The following is a 22,619-nucleotide window of genomic DNA, read 5'->3' as shown; positions in this document are numbered from 1 at the left end:
TATCCATATAAAGGGATATCACTTGCTCACCAAGGACAGGCAAAGAAACAAGGGAGAAGGTGTTTATTATATGTCAAGAATATATACACTTGTTCTGAGGCCCAAAAGGAGGTGTGAGACAGGCCAACTGAAAGTCTCTGGGTGAAGATAAACAGGGAGCGGAGATGGACAACATCGAGGATAGACCACCTGGTCAGGAAGAGGTGGTGGAAGAGGTATTTCTAGAACATGTAACAGAAATACAAGATCTAATAGTAATGGTGGCCCTTGACTACCTAAACATCTGCTGTAACACAGCAAAACACAAAATGTCCAGGAGGTTCTTGGAACGTATTGGGGACAATTTTTTGCTTCCGAAGTTGGAGAACATAACCAGGGGTGCAGCCTTTTTAGATTTGGTTCTAACAGGGAGGAATAAATTGTTAATCTCAAGGTTGATGGCAATTTGGGTGAATGTGATCGTGAGCTGATTGATTCACTCATCTAAGGAAAAGCAGGAATGAGAGCAGCAGACTAGGGACAATGAACTTTAAAAAAGCAGAGAAACTCAGATCTTCCTTCCCATGGGACCTTATCTACCAGTTCTCTAAGAGATAAAGGGGTTCAGGATTGCTGGCAGTTTCTCGAGACAATATTAAAAGCACAACTGCATCTATTCTGGTGCGAGGAAAGACAGGAAGAACAGTCAGAGGCCAATATGGCTCCATCAGGAGTTCTTTAATGATGTGAAAAATCAAAAAGGAATCCTACAAAAAGTGGAAACATGGACAAATAACTAAGAAGGAACACGAAAGAACAGCACAAGCATATAGGGACAAAATCAGAAAGGCTAAGGCACAAAAAGAGCTACACTGAGCAAGGGACACAAAAGGCAATTAGAAGAGGTTCTTTACATACATTAGGAGCAAGAGAAAGGCAAAGGAAAATGTAGGTCCCCTGCTCAGGTGGGATGGAGAGCTCATAACTGATGACATCAAGAAGGCTCAGGTGTAATGCCTTGTTTGCTTCAGTTTTCACTAAAAAGGTTAATGGTTACCAGATACTTAACACAAGTACTGTGACCAATGGGGGGAAAGGAACACAAGCCAAAACAGGGAAAGAAAAGGTTAAAACTATACAGATAAGTTGGACATATTCAAATCAGCAGGGTCTGACGAAATTAATCCTAGGTTCTGAAGGCCCTAGCTGAAGCAATCTAATAACTGTTAGCAATTATCTCTGCGAACTCCTGGAGGACAAGTGCAGTCCCAAAGGACTGGAGAAGAGCAAACGTAGCTTTAAAAAGAGAAACAAGAGAACCTAGGGAATTCTAGACCAGGATACCAGGAAGGATACGGAACAAATTATTAAGCAATCAATAGATAAGTACCTAGAGGATAATAGAGTGATAAATGATAGTCAAAGCAGCTTAATTTCCTTCTTTGCCAGAGCTACAGGCCTAGTGAATGGATGGGGAGAAGCAATACAGATATCTTGATTTTAGTAAGACTTTTACACAAGCCCACATGACATTCTCATAAGCAAGCAAGGGAAATGAAGTGTAGATTAAATGACTACAAAGTGGGTGCATAACTGGTTGAAAAGCTGTATGCAAAGTGTAGTTATCAATGGTTTGCTGTCAAACTGGGGGGTTGGGAGTTGTAACTAGTGGGCTTCCACAGGGATCTGTCAGGGGTCTGGTACTATTCAATACTGTCATTAATGACTTGGATAACAGAGTGGAGCATATGCTTATAAAATTCAAGCTGGGAAGGGTTGCTAGCACCCTGGAGGAATTCAAAACAACCTTGACAAATTGGCCTGAAATCAACAAAATGAAATTCAAGTGCAAAGTACTGCACTTCGGAAGGGAAAATGAAATGGAGCACTACAAAATGGGAAACAACTGGCTAGGTCATAGTACTGCTGAAAAGGATCTGGGGGTTACAGTGGATCACAAACTGAATAAGCACCAACAACATGATGTAGTTGCAAAAACAGGCTGATCTAATTCTGGGGTGTTTCACCAGGTGTATCATACATACGACACAGGCAGTAAGTGTCCCACTCTACTCAGCACTGGTGAGGCCTCGGGTAGAGTTCTGTGTCCAGTAATGGGCACGACACTTGGAGAGAGATGTGAACAAACAAGAGAGAGGCCAGAGGAGAGCAACAAAAAGGACCAAAGGTTTAGAAAACCTGGCCTGTGAGAAAAGGTTAAAAAAACTGGGCCTGGTTAGTCTTGAGAAAAGAAGCCACAGGAGGGAACCCGAGAACAGTCTTCAAACACGTTAAGGGCTGTTCTAAAGAAGAGGGTGATTAATTGTTCTCCATGTCCTCTGAAGGTAAAACAGGAAGTGATGGGCTTAATCTGCAACAAGGAAGATTTAGATTAGATATTACGAAAACTTTCTAACTGTAAGGGTGGCTAAGCACTAGAACAGACTTCCAAGAGAGGTTGTGGAATCACCATCACTGAAGGTTTCTATGCACCCTGTCAAGGATGGTCTGTTACCTTGGCCCTGCCTCAGCACAGAGGGCTCGATGTGACGACTTCTCAAGGTCCCTTCCCGCCAGACATTTCTGTGATTTGCTGTGTGCCCAAGGTGACATAGGAAACCAGTGGCAGATCTGGGAATTAGCCCCTGCCAAATCTGAGGGTTGTATCCTAACCACTGGTGCATCCTTCTTCTCATTTATCCACCATCCCTTCCCACTGCGCAGCATCCTGGATGGTTTATGTAATATCCTGCATTGCCACAGAGCTAAGCCTGGGCTCATTAAAGTTTAATCAGGTTGTATTAGTGTGCACAGCTAAACGTTGTTAGATCAATCTATGTAATGAACTTCCCAGGGCAGCACTCCTTTTGTGCATGGACATGAAAAGTCCTTGCAATAAACAGCTTGTTGAGTGGCGTATTTTCCACTCTATTGCAAAAATATTCTGTCCACACCAGCACTATTGAGCCACACGCCCTCCTGGCAACAGGCCAAGAAGACAGCTGTTCCCAGCAGCCCGTTCCCCACCACAGTCAGCCGCTGTCTTGGCACAGTGCTGGAGGCAGGACGCCCACCAGCTGCACAGGGATCGCGGAGCCTTGGGAGGCCAATCGTGTAAATGTGGCTGCAGGGAGCCCCTGACTAATGGCCAAAGAAACTGAAATGTGGGCTTTGCTCACTATTGTACCAGCGCTTTTAATGGCTTTATTCCTCTGGGGGCTGCAGCAGTGCAGGCGGAGCCCACAGCTGGTGACTGGAGGGCTGGTTAGAAAGTGAATGCTGGAAAGCAGCTGCGGTCCATCCCTTTGCTGGGCAGCCGTCAGGGCACAGAACCATGTGCTTCCACCTAATTGTTCTTCTGTGGGGGCTTTAGTTAAGACATTGTCTGTCACTTGTTCTATAATTACCATGGCCTTCATATCAGGGTCTCGGTGCAGGGGATATAATTGCATTGGCTTTTTGTGACGGATTCCAGTGAGAAAGTGCTCCAAGGCCTCCTGCTTCTAATCAAAGAGAAAGGTGGTCTGCTAAAGGAGCTCCGGAGAGCAGAGAGAGTTGGGAAGCTAAGGGCCCTGCTAAGGTCAGAAGGAGAACACAGCTAAACTGACAAACATTGGTGCTTGGATTCCAGGGGAAACTGGGCTGCATGCGAGATGCTAACTATACTCAGCTCTTGATGGTACTTTGAGAACAAGTGCAGGGCTCTGAGTCTCAGGCCTCCCAGCCGACAGGGCCAGCTCCAGGCACCAGCCCAGCAAGCAGGTGCTTGGGACAGCCAATGGAGAGGGGCGGCACATCCGGCTCTTTGGCAGCAATTCGGCGGCGGGTCCCTCAGTCCCTCTCGGAGGGAAGGACCAGCCGCCCAATTGCCGCCGAAGACTGAAGCGGCAGCGGTAGAGCTGATCGTGATCACGGGTTTTTTCAGTTTGGGGGTTTTTTTGCTGCTTGGGGCAGCAAAAACACTGGAGCCGGCCCTGCCAGCCAGTGCTGCTAGCCTGGCTCTATGCTCCTGGGCCAGTGTAATGTGAGCAGGGCTCAGCCCAGACCCCTCCTTATCAGCCTCTCCAGCTCTGATTTCTATGAGCCTATGATTGACTGATTGTACACTGGCTGCCTTAATCCTTTCTCCCATCACCTTCCAGTAAGTGTTTCTCTCGGGGCTGCATATCCCACTCCTCCCTAAGCTAGTCATCACCAGCCTCTTTGCACATAAAAAGTGTTAATACGGCACACTCTATCCTCTGCATTAAGAGCAAACCCTCATTCCGGGTACAGATTAGTCAAAAACATTCATCCAATCATGTGTCATGTGTGGTGCAGCTCCCTGGAGATCTGGATGAACTGGGCCCTTTGTTTCCTGTGTAGTCTTTCCATTAAAATATCTTTCACTTGTTTGTTCCCAAAGATTTAACATAACCGAGTACATTAATGTCCTTTAATGTATTAAAAAAACTGTTAACCAAAAAAACAGCTCTGTTTGTAAGAAGATCACAAACAATATTCCATCAGCTCGGGTTGCCATGGGGCTTTCTTTGCTAGCTCACAGGAGAACATATTAGAACTCTGGAGACGTAACAAATCCAGTCAATAGTCCTGCTGGTAAAGTGCCTTTTATCTCCATGTTTTGGTGCCTGTATACAGCTGACATCCTGCCAAAACAGCCATTTGCTATTTCTTCCGCCCCACTCCCTTTTTCTCCTGAGGAGGTGGTTTTCGACACTCCCTGCACTGAAGCAGTGGGGTCCAAGAAAAGCAATGCAAATTCTGTCACCTGGAATGTTTCCACCTAGCCTGGGCCAAACATCAGTGAATGTCCAGTAGAACCAATCCTGTCTTGTCCAGCAGATGGGCTGGTGGATATAATATTACAGCAGTCATTACTGGGACCAAAAATGGCTTTTCCAAACTATATACAAATACTTGTGAAAAAAGTATTGTTTGAAAATATTGACTAGCATGTTTTTACTCTTTAAGAAGTGGGTTTTGTTTTCCTTTGTCTTTACTCTGTTTTTGTTTTTGTTTTTTTTAAGGAATAATCAGGAAGCTTTGTTCCTGCCTTGCAATTAGACCAGCTGGTTTTGCTGCCTCGCAGAGCAGGGGAAAGGTGTGTGTGTGTGTGTGTGTGTGGTGGGGCGGGGGGGGGGGAAGTTTGACTACTAGCATCCTTTTAGCAAAGCATGCTGGGAGTGGGAAGAGTCTGGGGCCTATATAACACAAGCTGTTCTGTCTCTCAGTCACTGCTAGGATAGGCAACAGCAGAGAAAGATGTGCTGGAAGGACGAGGAGAGAAGAGACAGCACAGGAGTACCAGGAGCAGGTACTGTGCCTGAAACACTGGACATGTTATTATTCATCATCGTTGCTTGTTTTCTAACCCCACAATTGTGTAGGACCAACTTCTATTAGCACTGGTGGATATCTGGACTGCCAGGTCTAGGTGGTTGAACAGACGGGGAACCAAGGCACAGAGCTGCTAAGTCAGAGTCACACAGGAAGCCCGTAGCAGAGCAGAGATTCATATTAATATAATTTACTTGTATTACTGTAGCCCCTAGGAACCCTAGTCACTAACCAGGACCCCACTGTGCTGGGAGGGGTCTGCTCACTGAAAGAGCCTATGGCTGCTGTAGAGGGAAAGACTTCAGATGCGCTGAGTACTATGTACTCATAGGGAACTAGGGTTGAATATGATTTGATGAGTCAGCGCCTTTAATGAACGACTCCATCTCTGGCTTCCTTCTGCCAGCACTTCTTTGGAGGGCAGGACCTCTTGGTTCTCTGGTAACAAGACCCTTCTTTTGGGGGATCACCTGGCCTCTGCCCCTCACTTTCTATGTAGCCCCAAGGCCCTGGTTCAGCGCACACATATCTACCTTCAAGCCCATGCTTCCATCTGTCCTGTTCAGCAAACCAGTGAAGCAGGTGCTTGACTTGGACATCAGTGCACTGAACTTGCAGCATACGGTTTAAGGGCTTTGCTGAATGGGGCCCTAAATGTAGATGTCCTGGCGCCAGGGATCCTTCTAGCCTGGAGGAGTTAAAATAGGAAATATCTATCCGGGGAGAATGAATCATTTCTCAGACCATGAGCACTGATAAGTCTTCTCTGTGTTTGAATCAAGATGACTGATGTTAGTGTTGTCTGCCAGGCTTGACAGATGAAAGTAAGTGTGGTGACAAGCTAAAGTAGTTTCTCACAGGGTCCTGTGATGACAAAAAGCAGCGACGTGGGCAGTACATGACTATGCAGAGTTTCTTCTCAGCATTATTTATAAGGTTCATTATAATGTGTTGGGATAATGTGGGGGCCAGCTTGAGGCTCAGCTTCTTACAGTTGTGATGAAGGACTGAATAGGTGCTAAGATTGAACATGAGAATAGATTGGGCAAAGTGAGCCGTACAATTGGCCATCAGCCTTGCTCTTATGTGAATGTTATGGTACCCTATATGAATGGCCAATGGGTTCCAGCCAATACTAATAATATAATACTTAGAGATCTCTGCACTTCGATAGCACCTTTCATTCGATGCTCTGTGCAGACATTAACTAAGTAGACATCACGGTAAGAGAGATATTTTCCTTGCCCCTGAAATGCAGCAGCCTCTGGGGTGGAGTGAGGGAATTCAGTAGCAGGTAACAGTGCAGTGCAATACTAAGTGGAAATATAATACCCCATCCAACTTCAACTCCATGGGACAGTTTGTGAAGGCAGAATCACCAAGCCCTGATCCTGACTGCAGCCATAATAAATGTGGCAGAACTCAAAATACAGGCAGGAAAGCTGTTTCATCCATGGTGAATACATTGGAGATAGTAAAACAAAACAAAAAACCCCGACATCATCATAATGGTGGGCTGGTCCACACTGTAAGGCCACCAAGGTCATATGTTTGTCCTGCCAAGAGTCTCGCAGCCTCTTCTTTCAGAATGCTACCTCAAGAACTCCCTAGAATGAGGTACTGCAGCCAACTCCATTGCTTCAGCCTCTGTTCTTCCTTTGGGGTGTATACAACCGTCCCTAGCACCAGGGAACTCTGTTGCTTAGTCCAATATGTGCAGGCATGTGTGAAAGTGGGAGCAACTTAATCTAATTTGCACTGAAAAATTGCATGAGAACCCCCTCTCCGCATACATTTTATGCGGATGCTGAATTTCATTAGACAAAAGTCTCAGGCAAACACAGGGATCTTGACATGTTCAGTCTATTCTGTCCTGTTGTGTTTTTTTCCCCAGAGAGCTATTAGCTATAAAAGCTGCACAGACGTTCAGACTGGTTTGAAGGATAGACTACAAAGATTTCTCTGTTCTGAAATGCACAGTCTGTGCTTTTTTTTGTAATATATGAATGAAGAGAAGAAGGAGGGACTGAGGTTTTTTTAAATCATTTTTCATTTGCTTCTTTCTTTTTTTAATAGAATGCGAACTGAAAAGAGACATGGTTCCATTTCAGAAACTGCAAAAGCTATAATAAGTGTGCAGTACATTGTGGTGATCCATTTTGTCAGTTTTAAGAGGAAAAAGATCTTTAAAAAAAGCCATGATTTCTTAACGGTATTGCTCTGAGAACTCTGGAGGAATTTAATATGCCCATAAAAAACTCTTTCAATGAAGAACTCCACAAGGAACATTTTGAATACATTTCGGCTCTGAAAGCAGGATCCTTTTTTCCAAAGGTAACATTCGTGCCCCATAAACTGTTCCACAACTAGAAATCATCCTAATTGCAGAGGCAATGATACCTACTCACCCCAACTCCCAGGGGTGTGGTAAGAGCATGTTAATATTTGGAGAGCACTGTGAATGTGGGAAGTTCTCACTAGTAGTAATATCAGAGTATATAATAGCTCCTACACCCTGGCCATGCTGGAATTTAATGTTATTCTTACTGTTGATCCTTGGCTAACCACTGAAAATGTGCATGGATTTGAATAAGACAAAGGAAAAGATATGGTTCCTGCCCTAAGGAGCTTAATTTCTAAACAAGGGATAAAAGCTACTATGAATGGAACAAGCAATGATGCCAGGTGGCTTGGTTGCAATGTTCCTTTGGAGTCATTGACCATCCCGAGCAGCCTGTGCAAATCCCAAGCCTTGCGTTACCCTGCATTTCATATCAGATACGCATCAGTGTTTCCTTCCACTAAAGGCAAAGTGTCCAACAAGGTCATCCTATGAACTGAACTTCTTCATGCAATCATGTTATCTGGACTAGGAATCAAGCTGTGCCCAGAAACAAGCCAGGCCAGCTGCCAAAGTCATTAAAAGCAGACTGCTAGACAGTGACAGCATATGATTGCTGTCCAGCTTGTGTCAAAAGTAGGTGCAGCGCCATAATGGGGGTGAGCTGGTAGGGAATGTTTCAGTATTGAACCATAAACCCCACACTGAGCATCCACCTGCCTTGGCCTGGAGGGAGCTACTAGCACCTGCCTTTCACCAGGGAAATGTGCTTGTGCATCTATGTTCTTTGCTCTAACACATGAGTTTTGCTGGCCTTTCCCTTTCACACCTTCATGTACCACCCACAAGGCTGTGTGCAGAATGGCGAAGGGGGGAGTGTATTCCTACACCCGCTGCTGTATGCTCCCCATACGGTTATTAGTTGTTCAACCTGACTCTAATAATATTCTTACTTGATAAGTAGAAATTCAGCCAGGCATTCGTTCTCCTCTAGATAGCAAGACAGAAAGACGTGATTCTTCTCCAATCAGTGGTGGTGACAAACTGACATTTCCGCAAATACCTCAGGGTGCATCATGAATAGGACTGTTCTCTCTGAGAGAGGAGCAGGAGTTCGCCAAACAGAGCAATTGCCATCAAGCCACATCAGACAAGACACAAGCCATGCGCATTCACAAAGCTTGTAGCACATAAAGCACAGGTTAAAATAAGCCCCATGTTCCACTAAACTGCACAGTTAGAGATGAGCCCATGACACTTCAGCCCTTACAGATGAGCTTATTCAGCGCCACTTTGGAAGGTCAATGGCACGTATCTCATTTAAATCATTTTTGTAAGTGGAAAACCTACACAATGGATTGGTTTTGCTTCCAATAATGGCAGGGCCATTAACCAGGTGTGTTAAAATTGTGTGGCAGCAATCAGAGGTAATCTATGCCACTGCACAGTTCTTCCATTATTTGCTGTAAAAACTGCACCAGAACTCAGGAAAAGTTACCACGGGACCAGACACAGGCATGAGGAAACATGAAAATATCAGATGCTCTCTGCTGGCAGGGCAGAGGTGCTAAGGACTGCACAAAGCCGGAGAGGACGTGGAAAAATTTGCCTACTTTTGTGTATATTGTAAACATCTTTGTGTAACTGCTTACATGAACCGTAATATGAAAGTTTTGCAGTCATCTGTGAGAAAGAAAATGCTTCTTGCTACAAGGATTTAATTTAAACTAAAAACGCAGCAGAAAAGGAGTGTGAGGAATTCTAAAGGCTGAAACGCTGAAAATTGCCTAAGTGCAAAATTTCTGCTCATGCCAAAAAGTATTTAGCAAATGAGTAATAACACCCACCTCATTCAGCCTTACAAGAGCCAGTCACCGTGCCAGCAGATTGAAAAAGTGTCTTAGACATTGGCAGTGAAAGACATTTTCTGAAGAACTTCACAGTTTTGCTACAAACACCTAGTAAAATAAACCCTGGAAGTTTTGCCCTTTCCTGGGAAGCTAGAATTGTGAGTGGGATTATTAGAATGCACAGATCCAATGACAAAGCAAAAATCTATTTGAAGTAAAAATTGCCAAGAACTTTGTTTATTAAGACTTAAGTGCAGATGACTCTAGGGAGTGTGTATACATTGAGAGATGTCTCTTAAACCTCCCCGCGGCAGTGGGCTGCACTTACGTAGTGGTGGACTTTTCAATACATGCATTTTGTTTTCAGCTGCCTGTTCTCACTGCAAGGAAAGGAAAGAAGAGAAGAGGCTTAAGTCAAAGAAGCAAATATTTTATTTGGTATAAAGCAAGCAGAGGTCAGAACACAGCTTCCCATTACAGCGTACATCGAATCTCTGTTTCTCATATCATTGTCTTTTGGTCAGGCATAGCATAGCATGCTCCAGACAAGGAGGAGCCAATGACAGGCATCTATGTATCTGTCTTCTAATAACCATGAAATTATGAATGCTTTAAATAAGGCCTCAACTTCTTGAAACTAAAAAATGAAAAAGACGTATGAAGAGGCATGTTCAGTGACATGGTTCATACCACAGAACTCAGAACAAAACAATTCTCAAGCTACCAGCTGAAATGTAACTGCAGCTACTGATGCCACATTCTGTTCGGAGAGGCTGACTCCCACGTGGGACTGGCAATACTGAGAGCCACTCACTGGTTATTCTATAGAGTTTCCTAATGCGAACAAACATCTGTCCTTTCCGTGCTAGCTAACAGCATCGAAGTGACATTTCTCCTTTTGGGCACTCCTACTCTCCTTTCCGAGCAAAGGGCATGCTTTTTTGGCTGGTTGATGGCTTTATAGTTTATAGACCCCACTTACTTTATTAAAATGAAATCTGGGGGAAAGTGAGACATCTTATTATCCAAATGCAGCTTCCCATAAAGACATATTTTATTACGGCGTCCTCCGTTCCTGTGTTGGCTTCACAGATTTGGTCACAGCTTGACATCCAATAAGTTTTTCTAAAGGCTGCATTTTTACAAAACATTTTTCTAATCTATTTCAAACACAGTTCCGGTTATGATGCATTCATTAGGGAGTTTGCTTTCAAACCTGGATTGTAGTAATAAATCTTAATTCTGAAAGCATCAAAGACAGTAAGAGAATTGTATTCAACTGGTTGTCAGAATCAAACGCTGAATACAGGAAGTGAGAGGGATTAGAAGCAAAACCTACCTTCTCTGGAGGGGTGAGTTTCGGGGCCCAGGCTCATCAATGTTTTAGATTAATAAAACAAGTAAAACGGTAGAGATGCAGTCTCAAAACGTCCCAGAGCCACATGATGTAATTCAGCGTGAGAAGAGCTAGGTGAGGAGATTCCAGCGAATAGGGAAGGGCAAGGGGCTAGGTGAGGCTCAAAGCAGTCTGTTCAGAAGAGACTCCCTTGCTCTTCCATCACCGACAGCAGTGCAAGGTGGGTGTAAAACGCGGCTAGCTCCAAATGGTGGTGCGTCATGCCCACCGCGCACTGGTGTCAGTGGGGAATTGGGCTGCCTGCATCTAATGCTGTCAGAGCCATCACTTCACGGGGCAGGACACTTCGTCCTCTGGCCAGGTGCAAAGCAAAGGCCAGGTTCTTAAACTGCTCACTTGGGACCAGATCCTGCCTGGTCTGTATGCTGTACGAGGGTCAGGAAAGGGCAAGGAGCCTCCCTTTATCCCTTGTACAGCCTGAGTCAGGGCTAAGCACAATGGCACTCCGCACGCACAGGACAGCTGCACAGCCTGCTCTCTCCATGCCCTACAAATGGGGTTGCGGGAGGGGAGCCCTGGTCTCTCCCTTCTGCACACTGGCTCCTGGAGCAGGAGCAGCACATGAGGGAGGGGAGGCGTATGCAGTCTTGGGGCTACTTCTGCTCTGGCCAGGATGTAGCCCTAATTTGGTATGGAGGGACTGCCAAGGGATGTTATGTTAATGCCGTTTATCAATAAAGCCAAGTAAAAAGGTAGATTCTGGTAGAGTTTTGCTTATTAGCCAGGCTAGGCTATTCCAGACCAGAAGCCTCTGGAGATGAGAATTTGCAGTGGAAATGCTGGCAGAACCTCTAGCTGAGTGTCACAAATAGCAAACCTATAACAGCCGGCCCAAGGTAACCGTACAGACGGGCCGTGGTTAGTATAGCAGCAAGTTTACCTTAATCTTTTCCTAGATATTTCATCATAATGCTATTGACATCTTCTTCTTTCCCTTCTGCCTCCCATCGCCTTTCATCTTTAGCATCTTCAATGATCAGTTTTCCGGCGCATCCTTCACCTTCTGGTCTTTGAATCTTTGGTCGGCTCTTGATGCTGTCAGCACTTTTAAATGAAACGATCGAGCCAGAGGATGAAGATGAGTCGGAGAGGTTTCCAGCATCCTCTTTGGCCTTTGAAATGGTCTTTATTTCAGACAAAAAAGTGCTGACTGCCATATCCTGGTCTTCAAAATGAACGCTCATTGGCCTCTGGCCTTCTCTCCTGTCCTTGACAGGTCCGGACAAACTGCTTGTTGACTGGGATTTGCGAATTGCTGGAAGGAAGTAATCAAAATCAACATTTGTTCTCCTTTCATAGTTGAGAGTTGGTATTTTCCAAGTGAACGGGTCGCTTTCCTTTCCTTCAGCCATAACATCACTGAATTTCTTACTCTGAAATACCAGAGAATCTTTCCCCAGATCAGCGCTGGCTGTGTCATCTAGTGATGGCTCAAGGTAACTTCTCCATGGCTTAAGTCTCGATGTATTGAACCTATCTGCTCCTACAGCTGGTGAACTCAACTTTAAGCAGGAAGTATCAATATTTTGTAAGAGTGAGTCACAGGAGCCAAACTTTGATATTCTTTTGAGAGCTGAGGAGCACGCTGGCTCTGTGTTCTCAGATGATATGCATTTTAAACTGGATGAACGCACTAGGCTAGCTCCTGCAGGCGCTCCTTCACTTCCTGTACTTTCATTGACTCCAAACTTTATTGGGAACTCATCATCCTCTTTGAAAGTCCTGCATCTTCTCAGGGAGGAGGCACCAGTTGTTTGGTAGATTGGCAGGGGAGAGGTGTCCTCTAATCCTAATGTTCCCTGCTCTTTCTCTGTTGCTTGTTTCCTCCTCAGCTCTTCTACATATTCAGAAAGTGCAGATGAAGAGCTTGGAAACTTCTCTTCTGCTGTAGGAGATGACCTCCTTCTCATCAAAGATGGAGATATAGCTCCTAATTTATCCATGGCTTTTTTCTGACTGTCAATCTCCTTATCCACAATTCTTCCTAATTCCCATCTTTGAGTGCCAGCTAAATGGCTTACATCCTTGCCAGAATCTGTCGCATCCATAGTTCTTCTGTATTGCCCTCTCCAAGCACTCAGTGCAGAAGCTGGTTGGTTCATTTCTTGATCTTTGATTTCTTTGTTCATCCTAAGGAACAACGGAAAGAGATACATTTTAGTTTAAGTTACATGACTTGATGTAGCCGCAACATCGGTCAGAAAGGCCACGTCCTGGTATCCAGAAGCCTGTTCTTACCTTCTAATCTCACTTGAACCATTGCCTCTAAGTTGGAGTTGCTTATTGCAGGTAAATAAACTCTAGCTGTTTCATTAAATGTCACTTTTGAGCATAATTGAACTCATCATAAATGTCTCTGAGTAAACCAGAGACACTAAAATGCATGAGTTAAGGTAGATCACGTCACAGACAGTGCACTTCATGAATCTGACATACCAAGACATGCCTCAAAATGGGTTGCTTTCTCAATACATTTTAGCAATACATGGGATTTATTTGATTTCTGTCACTACCCAAAGATGATACACTGAATCCTCCTGAAGCTGAATTATAGCGCACTATCCCAATGCTACTCCCTGGTATGTTTCTCCAGTTCTCCCTTTGGTAGGAGGAACTAATTATAATTGATAAGAGCAAAATAAATGCCTGGCTGTGGGCTGGATATGAACAGCACACACCATGGGACAAACTCCTTCCATTTGGGGGATTTCAGGATTTGCCTTTCTAAAAACAGCTTTTTAGAATGGAACACAGGATAAAACCAAAACCTGCTCCCAGGAGATAGGAACCTAGCTGTGATGTAAAATTAGATTCCAATGAAAGAGCAAAGCAAGTGGTGCTAGTTAACCTTTGCTTTTTTGAACGTCATCTATTGCCCTTTTAAAATCATCGCAATTTGGGGAGAATCCATTCGCCAGCAAATGGAAGACTTGAGCAGAGCTGGCAGATGGTGCCACAGAGACCTGAGGGGCGGGGGTGGAGGGGATATGGGAATTCCTTCTGCAAACAACCACAAATGCTGATTTTTAATTACAGGAGTGATGCAGGCTCTGCTAATTAATCCCTGTCAACTGACAGCTATCGTTGTCGTAGCTATTATTAATGGGATGATGCTCTTAAAGCTAGTAGCTTTCACTAGTAAAGGAATACAGCGTGTCTTTAGAATTCCCTACCGTTCTCTTAACAAGGACATGTTATCTTTTGGTAAACAGTATCAGCAAGTATCGGAATGGAACATTATTGTTGTTGACTCTGGAGCTTTTTTTTTTAGGGGCAGACACATTGAGCAGGAGGAAATGCAATAATCAGGTGACATGCCTCATTGAGAAAGGCTATTGGTGAAGTAACAGTTCCCACTGTCCGTGGAGATTCTCCAGGCCTCCACTAGGAATGGGAGATGCCAGCTCCTCTGAAAGCAGCCACTCAAAACCAAGGCTTGATACTGACAGCCTGCCTGGCGGTCAAGCAGCATTTCTGGTTAGGATCCTATGGAAGGTGATGGCGAGAGGACTCCCTGACAGCCCTGTCGCCACTACATGTCTCTGACTCTGGGCCATTTGGGTACAGCCCCGAGTCCAAGACACCACCAGGGCGATCTCTTCTCAGATGAAAGCGGATCGAGTGCCCGTGCAGATATCGTTATGTCTGCTCTTTCCTGGCTGAGTGTTGTGAGGAGGCAGTATGAGGAGGGAGCTTTTACTATCATGTGGTGCTCTGCAGAGATCCATCTTGCCTCCCTGATGGTTTGGTGGGTGTCTGAGGCTGTTGGGAGGGTGGATAAGGAGGCTGATTTGGTGCACCGATGAGTGGTCTGCCGGTGGCTCAATCCAGATAAGAATGAGATGAGGCTGATAGGCTGGGGGAAGTGACTGGATGATGAAGAACCTATTCTTGCCCTAGCTTTACCTGAGGGTTTGTGCCCACCCCTTGTGACTCATGTTCCCAATCTGGGAGTCAGGTAGGATCTGCAGGTGCGCTTGGACGATGTTACAATACCACTGACCAGGAAAGCTTTATCCCATTTGTACCTGGTGAGATTATGAACCTTCCTTTTGGCTGTGGGATCTCATGGATGTGTAGCCTGTGAGGGTATGGCCCAGCCACCATTTCAAATTAGTTGTAATTTAAGAAAAGTCCTTTTTGAGCTGGTGGACCTTTGCCTTTGCAGAGCAGGCTGTAGCATAACTCCAGAAATGCCCGGGATGCAAAACTACTACAAAAAGGCAATCAATTAAAGAAGCAAGACCACCCCTCACCACCACACGCACTCCTTCCTCTCTTGTCTGCTGCAGAAAAACTGCAAAAATTGACTGCAATCAGTGTTACCCTTTGTGCCACAAAGCTCTGGGTGAAATTCTTCAAAAAAGATTGCACACATTCTTCTGAAGGCCTGAAAACACATTTTCCCCCCTATTTAATTTTAACAATATCTGAGAGGGGGAGTTCGCTTTGTTTCTTATATGCAGCATGACTGACATTCTGAGGTGTTGTTGATGTTTCTTCATGGTATATAATTTTGGATCAATAATATCAAGTAACAATCTTTAGAGTGATCTCTCTCAGATTCTTGCCTGTGAAATTAGAAATGGAGTTTGTCAAAATGTATTTGCCCATAAAGAATTTTTTCGTGTTTTGAAGCAGGAAATACTGCTGAAAAAGAAGCCTAGAATTTTCTAACACAAAAGTATATTTTGTACTGCGACACTGCAGTCAGACATCATCAGTTAAGACCTATAATTTTCTATAATGAAAAAGCTTCTTGCGTTTGAATTTGTCTAACAACGAAAAGAAGAAAATGTGTGGATAATCGATTAACTAAGATAAATAAACACCCATGTGTGATGGGAGGGCTGATGTTTTCAAAACCACCAGTGGAGTTTTACCTTGACAATAATAAACCATCCTGACTAGGGAAGCATTCTAGTTGCTATGGTAACATTATGGTAGTGAATAATCGCAGAGACAAAGCAGGGCAACTTGACACCTGACTCTACTGACCACAAAGCAATTTAAATGTTGAGATGAGTTGATAACAAACTGGCATCCAAAAGCAACTGAAGAAGTCACAGGATAAGAAGTCACTGTCGGAAGCCTGCATCCCGAGAAAGGGGAAAAAAACCATGGGCAGGAGTTGTAGGCCAAACTGGATGAGCAAGCAACTCAGAGAGGGGATTAGACATAAGCAGAAAGCTTACAGGGAGTGGAAGGAAGGCAGGATCAGTAAGGAAAGCTACCTTGCTGAGGTCAGAACATGTAGGGATAAAGTGAGGAAGGCTAAAAGCCACATTGAACTGGAACTTGCAAAGGGAATCAAAACCAATAGTAAAAGGTTCTACAGCCACATAAATAAGAAGAAAACAAAGAAAGAAGAAGTGGGGCCGCTATACACTGAGGATGGAATGGAGGTTAAGGATAACCTAGGCATGGCCCAACATCTAAACAAGTACTTTGCCTCAGTTTTTAATAAGACTAGTGAGGAACCTTACGATGATGGAGGGATGATAAACGGGAACGTGGATATGGAAGTGGATATTACCGCAACTGAGGTAGAGGCCGTACTTGAACAGCTCGATGGGACGAAGTCGGAGGGCCCGGACAATCTCCATCCGAGGATATTAAAGGAACTGGCGCGTGAAATTGCGAGCCCGTTAGCGAGAATTTTTAAGCAATCGATAAACTCGGGGGTTGTGCCATATGACTGGAGGATTGCTAATGTAGTTCCTATTTTTAAGAAAGGGAATAAGAGTGATCCGGGTAATTATAGGCCTGTTAGCTTGACGTCTGTAGTATGTAAGGTCTTGGAAAAAATTTTAAGGGAGAAAGTAGTTAAGAACATAGAGGTCAATGGTAATTGTGACGAATTGCAACACGGATTTACTAAAGGTAGATCGTGCCAAACCAATCTGATCTCCTTCTTTGAGAAGGTGACGGATTACTTAGATAAAGGAAATGCGGTAGATATAATTTACCTAGATTTCAGTAAGGCGTTCGACACGGTTCCACACAGGGAGCTGTTAGTTAAATTGGAAAAGATGGGAGTGAATATGAAAGTTGTAAGGTGGATAAGGAACTGGTTAAAGGGGAGACTCCAGAGGGTTGTATTGAAAGGTGAACTGTCAGGCTGGAAGGAGGTCACCAGTGGAGTCCCTCAAGGATCGGTTTTGGGACCGATCTTATTTAACCTTTTTATTACTGACCTTGGCACAAAGAGCGGGAATGTGCTAATAAAGTTTGCGGATGACACGAAGCTGGGGGGTATTGCTAACACGGAGAAGGACAGGGATACTATTCAGGAAGATCTGAACCACCTTGTAAACTGGAGTAATAGAAATAGGATGAAATACAATAGTGAAAAGTGCAAGGTCATGCATTTAGGAATTAATAATAAGAATTTTGGATATACGTTGGGGGCGCATCAGTTGGAAGCGACGGAGGAGGAGAAGGACCTTGGGGTACTGGTTGATAGCAGGATGACTATGAGTCGCCAATGTGATACGGCTGTTAAAAAAGCAAATGCGATTTTGGGATGCATCAGGCGGGGTATTTCCTGCAAGGATAAGGATGTGTTAGTACCGTTATATAAGGCGTTGGTGAGACCCCATCTGGAATACTGTGTGCAGTTCTGGTGTCCCATGTTCAAGAAGGATGAATTCAAACTGGAACAGGTTCAGAGACGGGCTACGAGGATGATCCGAGGAATGGAAAAACTGCCTTATGAAAGGAGACTCAAAGAGCTTGGCTTGTTTAGCCTGGCCAAAAGAAGGCTGAGGGGGGATATGCTCGCTCTATATAAATATATCAAGGGGGTTAACGTTAGGGAGGGAGAGGAATTATTTAAGTTTAGTACTAATGTAGACGCGAGGACGAATGGGTATAAACTGGATATTAGGAAGTTTAGACTTGAAATTAGACGAAGGTTTCTGACCATTAGGGGAGTGAAGTTCTGGAATAGCCTTCCGAGGGAAGTAGTAGGGGCAAAAGACTTTCCTGGCTTTAAGACAAAGCTTGATAAGTATATGGAGGGGATGTTATGATAGGATCGTTAATTTGGGCAATTGATCTTGAATTACCACGAGACAGGTCTGCTCAATGGTCTGTGGGGAGATGTTGGATGCGATGGGTACTGAGTTGCTGCGGAGAATTCCTTCTTGGGTGCTAGCTGGTGACTCTTGCCCATATGCTCAGGGTTTAGCTGATCGCCATATTTGGGGTCGGGAAGGAATTTTCCTCCAGGGCGGATTGGCAGGTGCCCTGGAGGTTTTTCGCCTTCCCCTGCAGCGTGGGGCACGGGTCACTTGCTGGTGGTTTCTCTGCAGCTTGAGGTCTTCAAACCATTTTTGAGGATTTCAATAACTCGGTCCTGGGATAGGGGTTGTTATAAAATTGGATGGGTGGGGTTCTGTGGCCTGCCTTGTGCAGGAGGTCAGACTAGATGATCAGATTGGTCCCTTCTGACCTATGAGTCTATGAGTCTATAAGGGTGCATTTGAGCTGCTTTCCTTATTGCGTGACATCAATAAACAAAATCCCAAGCGGGGGAGGGCTGAGCCTCTGTACAACAACTGCTGCTCCGTGCAGTCATGGGCCTGTGATTTCCCAAAGCCAGCAACGTGAGACAAGGTGCGTTAAGGTTCTGCAGCAGGAGGAGGCCTGAGCAAACTGAGGAGCGAAGGGAAAGGCTCCTCAAATGGGAGCACCTGTCCAAATGAACTGGCCTCCCCACCCCTTTGACTGGTTCGTGAGCATCTCGTGGTCTCACTCCACCAGCCCTTTGGGTCAACGGACAGTCTCCTATTGACGTCGGTGAGCCTGGGATTAGGCCCTAAGAACTCTTCTTGACACCTGGGGCTAGCAGTGATGGAGAGGGTAGCCATGAGCAGGGGTGGCTCTAGGTATTTTGCCGCCCCACATACAGCAGGCAGGCTGCCTTCGGCGGCTTGCCTGCAGGAGGTCCCCGGTCCCGTGGATTCGGCGGCACGCCTGCGGGAGATCCGCTGAAGCCACGGGACTAGCAGACCCTCTGCAGGCCTTGTCATAAACAGATAGTTAAGGGTTAATGTCTCTCTTACCTGTAAAGGGTTAACAAACAGGGACCCCAAACACCTGACCAGAGGACCAATCAGGAGACAAGATAGTTTAAAATCTCATGGGAGGGAAGCCTTTGTTTGTGGGTTTTGGGTTTGGCTTTGTTCTCTCTGAGTCCTGGATGGGGCTAGAGGTGTAACCAGGTTTCTGCCAATCTCCCTGCTACAGTCTCTTATCTGTTCAGAATTGTAAGTAGAAAAGGCGGTCATAGTCTTTTAATTTGTTTTCTTTTTCATTTGCATATGTGTACTTGCTGGAAGTAGCTTAAATTGTGTTTCTGCTGGAGAAAGTTTCTTTCTATTGTTTATAAGTTGAAACACCCTGTAACTTTTTACCATCTAAAGTGCAGAGATAAACCTGTTACTTTTTTTCTTTCTTTTTTTATTAAAAGCTTTGCTTTAAGACTTGTTTGAGTGTTTTCTCCTAGTTAAGGCTCAAAGAAGCTTGAGTCTGTATTGCCTGAGGGAGGGAATGGTAAAGTTCCTCTTTGTGTTAGATTCACGGAGTTGAATCAGGTGATCTCCTAGTGTCCCCAGGGCGGGAAGGAGCTGAGGAGGAAGGAGGGAGGGGGAAGGAAATGGTGTATTCCCCTTTGTTGTGAGAGTCAGGGAATTTGGGTCTTGGGACCCCCAGGGAAGGTTTTTGGGGGAAACTAGAGTCGATCAGGCGCTCTACTCTAAGTCCTGATTGGTGGCAGCCTATCAGATCTAAGCTGGTAATTAAGCTTAGGGGAATTCATGCTAATACCCATATTTTGGACGCTAAGGTCCAGAATTGGGAATTATATATGACACCTAGCGGACCCTCCGCAGGCATGTCGCCAAAGGCAGCCTGCCTGCTGCCCTCGCGGAGACCGGTAGAGCGCCTCCCGTGGCTTGCCGCCCCAGGTATGCGCTTGGCGTGTTGGTGCCTGGAGCTGCCCCTGGCCATGAGTCAGCTCTGCTTTCACCCAGAATGGTCCCAAGCTGCTGGACTTTCCCTCACTAAATGAATTGAGCCATAATAACTTCAATTTTTCTAGCATACAATAAAATTCTGGGGAATATGTGACAAGACTAAACTAGTATGCTGCACATACTATTGCTGTAGCCCTGGCTTTCATGCCATTTTCACTCACAGCCAATTCATGGCAGGTCCCAAACCATTCACACCATCTCTTGGAATCCTAAATTGTATCCTACAGAAACGCTGGTGCAATCCTTCCAAGAGGATGTACATGGGAAATGTTCCTGTCCATTTCTATGATTCCAAGCAAAGTTGTAAATTGCAGAGCCACTGGATTTCATCATTTTAACAGCCAGCTTTTCGTACAGCAGCTTCACTCTTCCTTCTGGTTTTCAAGGCTTAGATAAAACTGCACTAAAGAGGCAAGAAACTCGAACCGCCCGTGAACATGAAGGGGTTAGAACTGGATATTCACTGCACCGTTCAATGTAGCAGACACATTATCTTATGAAAGTGTTTGGAGCCTGAAACTTAATGAACCGCTCACTTGTTTATTGTTTTCGCTATCTGTGATATTATAAAATTCAATAAGAGGAACCATTCTGCTTTTAGACCTTGTCCAAAGAGCAACTGTGAGATTCTTATTTGGTTCATGTGCAACATTAGCTGCTGCTTGCTTTCTTTCTTTCTTTCTTTTTTTTTAAGGCGAAGAAATGAATCATACCTCAGGCCCTACTTAACTTGCAATACTGGGGAAATTGTGGATTCTGCAATATTAGGCTTTCACCGCAATTTTGTCAGCAGTAACTCTGTCATGTGTGGGGCTAAAAGTGGGACCCCAGCCACCCTAGAGCTGAGAGCTCTTGGTCCCTGCTCTCAGCCCTGGGCATCCAATCGTGGAAAATCATGGGAAAGTAATAACGGACTTTATTGTTGCAAATAAAAAGGTCCATTATTACTTGTCTGCAATTTTCCATGGCTTGTCTGCCACTCAGCTGCAATTTTTTGACAATCATCCTACAATTCAAGTAGGGCCTTAATCATACCCCAAAAGCAGAGAATCCAGCTGTTAATGTCTCCCAATCAGGGTCACAGAGTTTAAGGCTAGAAGGAACTGCCAGATCATCTAGCCTAGCCTCCTGCATCTCACAGGCCACCACCACCATCCAGCATTCATGTACTAAACCCAGGAACCAAAATTAGACCGAAGTATTACAGACCAGATTAGATTTTTATGTGCCTCAGGCAGAAAACAGGAGGGACCAAGATGCACTAGTGCAGGGGTAAGCAACCTATGGCACGTGTGCCGAAGGTGGCACGCAAGCTGATTATCAGTTGTATTCACACTGCCACTGGTCTGGGGGGCTTTGCATTTTAATTTAATTTTAAATGAAGTTTCTTAAACATTTTAAAAACCTTATTTACTTTACATACAACAATAGTTTAGTTATATATTATAGACTTCTAGAAAGAGACCTTCTAAAAACATTAAAATGTATTACCGGCAAGCGAAACCTTAAATTAGAGTGAATGAATAAAGACTTGGCACACCACTGCTGAAAGGTTGCCAACCCCTGCACTAGTGTCTGAGGCCCCTCTAATGGCAGGGAAATGATCCAGTGAGATAGACCCAGAGAATCCTGGCAAGTGACTTGCACCCACATGCTGCAGAGGAAAGCAAAAAAAAAAAAATCCAAAATAACCTCCAAGGTCACTGCCAGTTGACCTGGGACAAAATTTCTTTGTGACCCCACATGTGGCAAGCCAGCCAGCCAACCACCCAAGAGAGAGAATGTTCCTTGCCACCTCAGAGCCCTGGTCTGCCCTGCCCAATATCCCATCACCAGCCGTGGCCATCCCTGATGGGGGTAGGGGGGAGAAGTCCCTTCCTGACCCCTGCAGGTGGCCAGCTGAAACTCTGAAGCATGAGATTTTAGGACCATAAAACAGAACCCGGAAGTGAACCCCAGGGCTGCTGAGCCTGCCCCTTATCACAAGCAATTACATCCTATCATCACACTAATAAAATAGTTCCAAATCCTACTAATCTGCACCCTTTGAGAAAAAACCCTTTGCTCTCTGTAGGCATTCCACAGAGCACAAAGGATAGGGAAACCAGTCTGAGCATTTCTTGCTCCACTAGCCTGAACTTCCAATAATATAGAATATAAATATTTCTGCTCTGGGGTTTGTGTAATCTAAGGTTAAGCTAAAACCTACCAACATTCAGTGATAATCACTACTTTACGCCATCCAGAGGGATGATGGGATGAGTTAAGAGATCTGAGGCTAAATCAGTTGCCATTGTACATCTTAATAAGCGTTGTGAGTGAGAGCAGCACAGAGACTGTGTAAATGGGATTCAGGGGGTGAAGGGATAGAGAGTGAATTCTGAGTTCTGCATCTCAAAACGAAGACGGACTTGACATCTCTGTGCTGCGATCTTTGTTATAGCAAGTGCTGTAGTCTAAGCTCTGTGTAAGCCAAAACTGCCTGAAAAGAACAGTTTCAGCTCTTTGCCCTAATGAACAAGAGTGAAATCCACCTCTGCAGCCAATACCCCACCTAAATCTTAAGCAGTGTCTAGGTCTCATGCCTGACCTGTTCTGCTGGAGGGAATTACATTCCAGACTAGTAACAGCTGCCTGAAACCTGTTGAAAG

The 22,619-nt window shown here is 44.8% G+C and overlaps 1 protein-coding gene across 1 annotated transcript in view; it reads right to left on the bottom strand.

The window, feature by feature from the left end:
• Positions 1–9,731: 9,731 nt before the first annotated feature.
• Positions 9,732–22,619, bottom strand: part of MYO18B (myosin XVIIIB) — a 198,344-nt gene continuing 185,456 nt past the window's right edge. The window contains exons 43-44 of the mRNA XM_050924023.1: positions 11,808–13,057; positions 9,732–9,890 (exon numbers count right to left, since the gene is read on the bottom strand). Coding sequence (XP_050779980.1) covers positions 11,809–13,057 — 1,249 coding nt within the window. The 3' untranslated portion in view covers positions 9,732–9,890; position 11,808. The remainder of the gene's footprint in view (positions 9,891–11,807; positions 13,058–22,619) is intronic.

Source organism: Gopherus flavomarginatus, chromosome 15 (genome assembly GCF_025201925.1).
Source record: "Gopherus flavomarginatus isolate rGopFla2 chromosome 15, rGopFla2.mat.asm, whole genome shotgun sequence".
Taxonomy (NCBI): domain Eukaryota; kingdom Metazoa; phylum Chordata; order Testudines; family Testudinidae; genus Gopherus; species Gopherus flavomarginatus.
Note: the sequence above shows the minus strand (reverse complement) of the source record. Positions and strands in the feature narration are given on the sequence as shown.